General features: G+C 29.3%; 2 protein-coding genes across 2 annotated transcripts; both read left to right on the top strand.

The window, feature by feature from the left end:
* The first annotated feature begins 1,725 nt into the window (after positions 1-1,725).
* Positions 1,726-3,356, top strand: LOC120162653 (isoflavone reductase homolog). Its single transcript, XM_039172764.1, has 4 exons — positions 1,726-2,069; positions 2,194-2,434; positions 2,508-2,711; positions 3,046-3,356. The coding sequence occupies exons 1-4, from the start codon at positions 1,740-1,742 to the stop codon at positions 3,207-3,209; spliced, it is 939 nt and encodes a 312-aa protein (XP_039028695.1). The 5' UTR covers positions 1,726-1,739; the 3' UTR covers positions 3,210-3,356.
* A 1,633-nt stretch (positions 3,357-4,989) lies between these two features.
* Positions 4,990-5,643, top strand: LOC120162724. Its single transcript, XM_039172814.1, has one exon. The coding sequence runs from the start codon at positions 4,990-4,992 to the stop codon at positions 5,641-5,643; it is 654 nt and encodes a 217-aa protein (XP_039028745.1).
* Positions 5,644-10,516: the final 4,873 nt, after the last annotated feature.

The raw sequence follows: 10,516 nt of genomic DNA, 5'->3' as shown, positions 1-10,516 counted from the left end.
TTTAAAAAAAGAGCATTGATATGATATGATTTGGGCCAGACAAGTGGTACGTCAATTATAACTTCATAGGTACGACAAAGACTTACTTACCTTACTTTGACACGGTACTTGCTCTCCCCAATTTATTTTCAACGAACCCTAGGTTTCTTCGATATTAATTCTGCTCCCAATGTAAGAACTTTTTTCAATTGAATGCCTATTATTATTTTTATATATTTTAAGGTAAACTACACATTTAATACTTCAACTATTACTTGTGTTTTGACTTTGTACTTAAAATTTATTTTTTTAAAATTATACATAATGTTTAGTTTAGGTTTTATTTTTATACATTGCAGCTAAAACTTAAGAAGAGTTGGTACGTAGCATTTTTATGGGTAAATTATATTATTTACCACTCAACTATCTTCTCACTCCTATTTTGATCTCTAAAGTTTAAAAATTTTGAATTTAACTACTCAACTTTCAAATTACTCATGTTTTAATCACTCTAATTTATTTTATTAATAATTTTTATGACATGAATTTTTTTATTATTTATTAATATATAATTAAAATAAAAAATTTAAAAGTTAGAGTGTCTGAATTACGAGTAATTTGAAAGTTAAGTAATTAAATTAAAAAAAATAAACTTCAGTGACCAAAATAGGAGTTAGAAGATAGTTGAATGATGAATAATGCAATTTACCCATAGAAAAGTGTCATGTACATATGTCACGTTAAATTTTTAATGGCGAGGTACCAAAATAAACGTTAGGTGTGGTTTTGAAAAAATAAAAAATTAGGCACTAAAACAAGACAAATGTAATAGTTTAGATACAAAACATGTAGTTTACTCTATATTTTATTAGGTAAAATTTTTACAACAACCCCAAACATGTAATTTACCCCGAACATTACAACAAAGACGAGTTAATTTATTTTAAGTTAATCAGTTGAAAAGTTATATTTTATTATTCAAACATGATTTGATTTTTTTAGTCGAATCGAGTTTATTAAATTCAAGATGAGTCGAGTTAAGTTGTTCGAGTTTCTATTTAAATTTAATTATAATTATTTAAAATATTATGATCAATATTGATTATAATTTAAATGACTTCCTCTAATCATGTAAGATAATTTCTTCACATTCTTTTTCATATGTATAAGTAATATTTGTAATGTTATTTAAAAAATTAAATACTATCTAAAATTATAAAATATATTTATAATGTTAATTTTAAAGACGAGATTCTTTAGAACAAGATATTGATGAGGGTATAAAAGAGTTGAGGAATTGATTAGAAGAAAGAGTTAAAAAAATCCAATTGAATGATTAAATTAAGTAAAATGTAAAGTTAAGGGATTAAATTAAAAAATAATAAATTTATTGTTAAAAATAGTTATCAAGCTACTTACGTATTCTATAGTATTATTGGAGTATGTGGTTCAAATTTAATAAAAAAAATTAAGATGAATAACGAATTGAAGAAATGAAAAAATCATATAAAATTAAGAGTACAAATTGAAAAGAAAAACCGAAGCTACATTAATATTCTATGATAGTTTAGGTTATGTGGTTCAAATTTAATAAAAATACACATAAAATAATCAGAATACAAGAAATAAAGAAATTAAAGATTAAATCACCAAACAATGAAAAATATAACTCGAGTGAAAGAGTCCCCATTTCCTTATATATAGAGCAGTTTGGAGATGGGTTTTTATTATGTTTAGAAGGCAAAAAGAGCAAAATATAAATGGGGAAGAGTAGAGTTCTAGTGGTGGGGGCAAGTGGGTATATCGGGCGGAGGATTGTGAAGGCGAGCTTGGCCGAGGGTCATGAAACCTATGTCCTTCAACGCCCGGAGATAGGGCTTGATATCGAAAAGCTGGAGACCTTGTTGTCATTCAAGAGGCAAGGGGCTCGTCTAATTGAGGGATCGTTTAATGATCATAAAAGCTTGGTTGAGGCTGTTAAGCAAGTCGATGTTGTTATTTGCACCATGTCTGGTGTGCATTTCCGCAGTCACAATCTTCTGTTGCAGCTCAAGCTTGTGGACGCCATCAAAGAAGCTGGGAATGTTAAGGTATATACATACTTTCCCTTTTCTGTTCCAACTTAAATTTGGCTGATCTCAACACAACAGCATTCCTACAAGAACATTATCGATGTATAAATCTATATATCTCAAAATTTGTGGGTATGTACAGCGATTTTTGCCTTCAGAGTTTGGTATGGATCCAGCGCTGATGGGACATGCACTGGAACCAGGAAGAGTAACATTTGATGAGAAGATGACAGTGAGAAAGGCAATTGAAGAGGCCAACGTCCCCTTCACCTACGTTGTTGCCAACTGCTTTGCTGGTTACTTTGCTGGCAATCTTTCCCAACTCGAAAGGCTCACTCCTCCTAAAGACGAGGTTTTTCTTTATGGTGATGGAAATGTTAAAGGTACATTAATTAGTCCCTCTTAATCCATCAATCTTGGTTAATTTGTTGACGATCATCATATGTATCTATGCAGTGGTTTACATGGACGAAAACGACGTTGCCACATACACCATCAAAGCAATAGATGATCCCAGAACATTGAACAAAACATTGCACATAAGGCCACCAGATAACATTCTAACTCAATCACAGCTTATCCAGAAATGGGAGACCCTTTCTAGGAAGAAACTGCAAAAAATCAGCATTTCCGCAGATGATTTCCTAGCCTCCATGAAAGGTACGGAACTAAGGCCCCCATCAACCTTAAAACCTATTATATTATATAAGCGTTAACTGTTATGTTATTATGTTGATAATGTTTTCAGTAATTAATCGGTTATGTTATAGTCAATATTTTTTTACGCATTTTACATACGATGATAATATTCCCGGTTATTACTATTATTATTATCAACACAAATAACATTTTTAGTGAAAACATATAATATTTTCGGTAGCGTTTTTAACCGATCACTTATTTAACCAGTCACGTCATTTTTTAACCGTATATTAATCTACCTCACATCGGAACCTCTCATGTATTGATGGATGAAATGGATGGATGCGTGCAGGTCTGGACTTGGCAGGGCAGGTAGGGGTAGGGCATTTCTACCACATATTCTACGAAGGATGCTTAACAAACTTTAAAATAGGCGAAGGAGGTGAAGAAGCGTCAAAGCTTTATCCCCAAGTGGAGTACACCCGCATGGAGGATTACTTGAAAACTTATGTTTAAATTAAATGATATCACCAAAATAAATAATGGATATACCAAATCCTCGAGGATGCATATGTATTTTAAGATGGACTCGTGCTCACCTTAAAATTCAAATTTTTTATGTTAATTGTTTATTTTATTAATTATTACTATATTAAAATTTTATTTGTGTTTATCTCATTCGAAAAATTTATGCTATTGTTATATATGTGCTCATCATAAAAAATATTTCTAGATCGGTCGTCTTGAACACAATTTCCCTTTCTTATTCACATCCACTATTTTCAATGTCCATCTGCTTTCTATGTCCCAAGTGCATCATTTGTGTTTTCATCAAGTTAATTAGTTTGCTTATTAATTCAATTGAACGAGCAATTAAATGGTTTCAAGTGTTAGAAAAGCTAGCTATCATAATTATTATTTTATTTACCAGAAACTTTATCTATACGTACGTAAAAGGTAAATAGAGAGTGGGAGGAAATTTTGTCCTTCAAAATTTTTATTTAATGCTATTACAAATAATGGTAGATAGAGAGTGGGAGGAAATTCTGTATACGAGTGATTACATATAATGGTAACCCTAATTTATTCAACTCTCAATTATAAACTCAATCTTAGAAGAAAACAAGAGTTGCAGCAATTAAGCCATGATCTTTGACAAGGACAATATTATAAAAGACTGAGAAATATAATACAATAAATTTCTTGAGTTGGCTTTAAGAAACTGGAATGTTTGAAGTTTGTTGAATGACAATTTTACAAGTGACATAATTCACAACACCCTGTTGAAAGTGATTATTTGTTGCCCCTATATTACTATTATTTAAAAAAAACGAGTTGGGTAGGTGGGGAAAGTACAAGTTTTAAAATTGGGTAGACTACACAAATATTCCAATTTAATCCTAATTTTAATTTAATTCAAGAGAAAACAAATTGTAGGAGGATTGGTGCCTGGTAAAAGGGTAGAGTTGGGGCACTGATAACTGGGTAAAGTACAGTCTATTGCACATTTTATTGTTTTCGTGTTTTTATGTGAAGATTCTGTTGGCTGCATTTCTCTTTGGATGTTTATTCAATAATTGTTTTTCATTGTGAGTTAAGTAGTTTAGACATAAGTGTTTAATCCTTATATATTTACTTGAATTTAAGAGAGCTAAGTTCACGGAAGATGTTGTTTTAATGTAGATTTTTATTAATCGAAAGTCGATGCAGACTAATTTACATGATCACACATTGTCAAAGTTCATCGATAGATCACATATTTTTATGTGTGTTATAAGAGATCTTAAATGGCTCATACTGAGGTGGAAGAGTGTTCAGTATAAAGTGCACCAGGAAAGAATCATACATTTCAACCTCGAGTGTCCTAAGTCGAGTTGCTAGATCTCACATCTTATTGATTAGGGTGTTGGCCAAAGATTTTTGATAAGTTTTGAACTATTTTTCGATACTCGTTAATAGTTCTTGTACTTTCTCATAATGTTCAATTGAGTTACGAACATCAATAGGAACCTTGGTCTTAATGAACAGAATATTGATTCGATTAGATCGCAACTTTTCATACAGAGAAAGATCAACTCGAGTGTTGGTTTCAATGATAAGAAGAATATTCTCCTTTCAAAAACTTAAAATTCTCACTAATCAATTCATGAATATTTACTCTATTATCCTACATATTCATGAGTTATAAAAATTGTAAGAAATAATGTACAGACATGTTTAATAAAAATTGAGGTACCAGTCCCTCTGGGTCGCCTGGTTACATTGCTATGTAATTAAGAATGAAGATTTCAAAGACATGGCAGGGAAAGTTTCCCATAGCTGGAGCATAAAGAGACTTCTGAAACTTAGATCCACTGCACTCCCCATTCTCAATGCAGGAACTAAAACTACTATAGATGTTTGGGAAGCTGTTAGAGAAAAAAGAAACAAAGTTAATTGGCACAAAATCATTCTCAATGCAGGAACTAAAACTACTAGAGATGTTTGGGAAGCTGTTAGAGAAAAAAGAAACAAAGTTAATTGGCACAAAATCATTTGGTTCCCTTCTCACATACCAAAATTCAGTATGATCGCTTGGATGGCCATCTTGGACAGACTTCCAACTCGGGAAAGATTGTCTCGGATGGGCATTGTCAATGATTGTAGATGTGTGCTATGTAATGAGACTAATGAAACTAGGGACCATTTATTTTCTGAATGCAGCTTTGCTAAATCACTTTGGAGCTCCATTCTTAATCTTTCTCAACTGCATGTTCCACACATGACATGGGAAGAAAAGATTTGCTGGGCTAGTAAAGAATGGAAAGGTAAATCCCTTCTTACTACAATCTTGAAACTAGCTTGGACTTCGTTCATCTACTTGATATGGGAGGAGAGAAATAGAAGAATCTACCATCGTGGCTCCAGAGAAGTCGATCAAGTTATGTCTTCCATCAAAGAGCTGGTCTGAATACAATTTAGAGGCAAAAATATCAATAGAATTGATAATGTTAATTGTATTCTATGCTATTATTGGGGCATTGACTAACCATTTTTGTTGTTAGTATTTGGTTCTCCCTTTAGGGATGTTTGTTGTAGCAACATTGCTCTTTTGGAAATAAAAGCTTACTTATCCAAAAAAAAAAAATTGAGGTACCAATACAAATTATGTAAATAATTAATCTAGTAACATAAAATTATATGTAGGTTAAATTTTAATTCGATTAGATCTATTTTATGATAGAATTATTTTTCTATTCCTTTGATAAATTATTAAATTCACTTTCATAATTCATGTGAGTAATTATGTAAAGGAATCTAATATTTTTACCTCGGTAAATTATGTAAAAGGATTTAATACCTAAGTATTTTGTATGTGATTTTTAACTTTAGATCTTGTGGCTAGTCTTTAACTAAATAAAATTATGAAAATCACTTAGCTAATTATTAATCTTAAATGTTATTCAAAATTGTTGCTAATTCATTATGCAACATCTTTTGTATATAGTTCTAATGAAATCATTATTGTAATAAAAAAATTATTTAACTAAAGTTATTGTGACTAATTCTCTAATTAAATAAAAATTATTTTGATCTCTAGACATAAATGCTATACATTCAATCATAATTTAAGCACATAAACAATTTATACAAAATATTTCTAAAATTTTCACACACAAAATTTATAAAATTTTAATTTTACTTAAATAAATCCAACAATTCTAAAGCTTACAACAAAAATTTTCAAAAGTTTAAATTCAAAATAAACATTACATCATATTTTGAGATTTTCATAATTTTAAAAACGACAAGACAGGAAAATTATGCTCATAATATCAAGTGTAAGCATACATGAAACATAAACATAGTGGAAAGGATCGGTTATAAATACCTTCAGTCATTGTCTACATCGTATATCGAAATCTGGGATACGATTATACTACCGTCAAATGCGTCAAACCACCATTGACCACCGTGAACAATCGCCGAGCACTCCAAATTTAGCTACACAAAAACTAGAATCGTCAAGGATCTTCTAAGCACTCAAAACTTCACTTAGATGATATATCAACTCCAAATACTATTAAATGAAATTGTTTGAATGAATTGATTATGATGCTTCGAGACCTTGGCTAACATCATATTTGTAGTATGGTCTTGCTATCAAAAACCACATGTGCCTTAGAACGTGGGATCACTAAAGGTGACATAACTCTCACTTACCACATTGTATGCAGTTAACAAAATGAGAGTGTCAATTGTTAGTGGCATAGTACACGGACCAACATGCAGTTTCAACGTATAAAAAATAAATAATATAATTAACTTTTTAATTATCACAAATATAGAGTAAATAATAAATAATAAAAATTTATAGGAGAGTGAGTATTATATACTAATAACATAATTTTTATAGGAGATCAATGACAGTTTCAAAAATATTTTTGAAAGTGAGTATTATATACTAATAACATAATTTTTTTCGTATGATACGGATAATAATAAAATTTCAGGGTGGACACCATCAACAAAATTAATAATTAACATAAAAATAAATTCAGATTTTAAGATAGACATGTGTCCACTTTAAGTAACACTTATGTCTGCCATTGTAGAAGATAATAATAAAATTTAATAAAATTGTTAATATTAAATTGAGAAAAGAAACAAAAATTGACGGTGTTTTTAACCTTTAATTATAGGGTAAAATATGTATTTAGTACCTAAACTATTAGTTTTGATCAATTTTAGTACCTAAACTTTTGATTTTTTTCCAAAATCATATTTAACGTTTAGTTTTTGTTTCATTTTAGTATTCTGCCGTTAAAAACTTAATGTGTTTAGTACGTAAATTATCAATTTTGGTCTATTTTAGTAATTAAACTTTCAATTTTTTTAAAAAACTTAACGTTCAGTTTTTAACAGGGGTATTAAAATGAATCAAAAACTAAATGTTAGGTATAATTTTAAAAAAATTGAAAGTTTAAATACTAAAACGAATTAAAACTGATAGTTTATATACTAAAAGCATATTTTACCCTTAATTATACAATGTGACTAGGATGGATCACATTTATAAAAATTTAAAATTATCATATATTTTAGATTTTTTTATTTATTTTCTAATAAAATTTTGTTTTGACTCTTTGTAAAATTTTATAATTTCCACCTCCTAAAATTTAAAAATTTACTTCTTAACATAAAATTTTACGGTATATTAATATGAACATAAGAGAATAGACGACAGAGCAGCCTGAGTCTCACCTATCAATCGTCCATTATTTTTCTACCAACAAAAGGAGAAAAAAAAGATTCAAATGTGTTTATCTTTTAAAAAATAGAGCTCGTTTTAAGTTTTGTTTTTATTTTTAAAAAATCATAAAATAATATTTTCGGTAATATCTTTTCTTAATCGTATATTAAGGTTGCCGTACGACAGCCTTAATATACGGTCAAGAAAAGACGCTATCTGAAATTTTATTATTTTTTTAATATTTTCAATAAAAATTACCTAAAATATTATTATTTTTACGTAAAACATTAATATTTTTTAATATTTTTGGTAAAGTGTTCAATATTAATATTTTATGTAAAAAAATAATGTTTTAAGTAGCGTTTTATCGGATATGTTAAATATTTTCTGTAAAACACCAAATAATAATATTTTTTTATAGAAATAATAACATTTTAAATAATTTTTTTATCAAAAATATTTAAATAATAATAATATTTTCAATAACATTTTTCTTTATTTATATATTAGGCTGCCGCACGTGTTGTTTTGAAAATTGAAAATGTGTTCACTTACCCGGTTCACCGTCCTCGGAATCAGTTACTTGAGAGCTTATTGTCTCGTTTCACTGAAGTACGGTGGATAGAAACAATCGTTTTTTTTAAATTTTAAATTATTATATATTTTAAATAATATTTTTATATTAATTTGTTTTTTTTCTAACATAGCATTCGTCTCATACAATCGTTTCCTAAAAATATTAAAATATTATATTTTTTTAAATATTTTTATAATTTTTATTAATAATCTTTTTTTATCTCTCTAAAATTTTATAAATTTATTCCTTATAAAATTTTATAAATTTATTCTTGTAACATAATTTTATATTTGTATCTGAATCTGAGGTGATAGTTAAAAAAAATTAAGGTGAGCTGCGGCTGTCAGATTTATTAAGCTAAAATTGTCCAAATAGAATCAAAACAAGACTTATTAATCCGAATGAAGAGACTACCAAGATGAATTTCAAAATCCAAAATCAAATCATGTGTTCTTGTTAAGAGATTCGAAATGAATTAATTTGTGTCTTTCTTTATTATCTCTCAATTGGATTTGTTTCATGAAAATAATTTAAACACAAATTAAATTTTATCATTTGAATTTATTATTTAATATCCTTTTAAAACTATTTATTTAAAATAAAAAATTTAATACTATTTTTCAATATTTTTATAACTTTTACTGGAGATAATTATTGAATATACTAAAGATGATTTTATTCCAAGTTTTTTACTTATCCTCAAGCTTGTTGTGTGTATGTTTATAGTTTAGGATTGAAGTTTTGTATTTTGAGTGGAATTGTTTGCGTTCTTTTTTAGAAACTTTGTTTAGTGTGTGACAGTTTTCTTTTTTCTTTTTATTTTATCTATATTATACTTAAGTAATAGTTGAGGATTATTTAAAGGAGAAAATAATTAAAAAATATTGTATTAGTGGTTGTGAACAAGTTTATCACGTCGGTCTTTGATTGTCATTCCTTTTAATTTGGATGGAGAGTCACAACTGGTGAAAGAACATTTGTTAGTCGATGTTTGGAGGAAGGAGATAATAGAGCATCACGAGAAATAAGAATGAGGGATAGTCGATTAGAAACGATTCATCTCATTTCTAGTATAGATTGGGGTGTTTATAGTGGACTTTAGCACGTGTATTAGTCGTAGGGTCATGATGACTATTTCTAGGCTGATCAGACCTTGGATTTCGTTCTAGTAAGTCATGTGGGTTTGTCAGGGGTCTTGCATTTGCATTATAATTAATTTAGGGGTTTGTGCTGGAGGGATACGAACTTTTAAGGACTCTAATAAGCGAAGAAATATGTATGAAGGTCAATCATTGATGAAAAAACATTTTCAAATCCGATGAGGTAGGTTTGGGAGGTTTCTGGAGGTATAGCAAGTTGCCACTTAGTTGAGGGGAATACCATAAAGTGGCTTTACCCTTGTATAAGGTATAATAACCCTTTCTTTGTTTTGTTGGGTGTTTTATAGTTAGGGAAAAATGGTTTTCGTCGGCCTTTGGCGATTCACTCCTTTTAATTTGTGCGAAGAGTCGTAGTTGGTAAGAGAATGTTCATTGGTAGATGTTTGGAGAAAGAAGAGAATAGAGCATCATGATGAGGAAAAAAGTGGGTTAACTAATTATATACGATTTTTCCCATTTTGTAGTCTAGATTGAGGGTATTTATAGTGACCTTTAATGTTTTGTCATTCGTAGAGTCATGATAGATATTTGTAGGTTGATCAGACTAGAAAGATCTAGTGATCAGTCCTTAGATTTTATCTTGGTGAGTCACGTGAGCCTATCAGGGGTCCTTATTTATGCATTGTATATGACTTGGGGGTATATAGTCAAGGGATGCGAGCTTTTAGGGAGTCCAATAAGCGGTGAGGTATGTATGAAGACCAATCGTTGATGAAGTGCTTTAAGATCTAGTGTGGTGGAAACTGTGAAGTTTTGGAGGATGTTCTCCGGAGGTATACCAAATTGTCTCCTCTTAATTGAGGAGAATGTCATAAATTGGCTTTACTCGAAATACATTGTTGAAGGTATAATG

Source organism: Hibiscus syriacus, unplaced genomic scaffold (genome assembly GCF_006381635.1).
Source record: "Hibiscus syriacus cultivar Baekdansim isolate YM2019G1 unplaced genomic scaffold, ASM638163v2 tig00111403_pilon, whole genome shotgun sequence".
In the NCBI taxonomy this organism is placed as follows: domain Eukaryota; kingdom Viridiplantae; phylum Streptophyta; class Magnoliopsida; order Malvales; family Malvaceae; genus Hibiscus; species Hibiscus syriacus.
Note: the sequence above shows the minus strand (reverse complement) of the source record. Positions and strands in the feature narration are given on the sequence as shown.

Coding starts and splice junctions, on each gene's coding strand:
- LOC120162724 (XM_039172814.1), top strand. CDS start 4,990: ATGGCAGGGAAAGTTTCCCATAGCTGGAGCATAAAGAGACTTCTGAAA.
- LOC120162653 (XM_039172764.1), top strand. CDS start 1,740: ATGGGGAAGAGTAGAGTTCTAGTGGTGGGGGCAAGTGGGTATATCGGG. Junction 2,070..2,193: donor AAGAAGCTGGGAATGTTAAG/GTATATACATAC, acceptor GGGTATGTACAG/CGATTTTTGCCTTCAGAGTT. Junction 2,712..3,045: donor TTTCCTAGCCTCCATGAAAG/GTACGGAACTAA, acceptor GGATGCGTGCAG/GTCTGGACTTGGCAGGGCAG.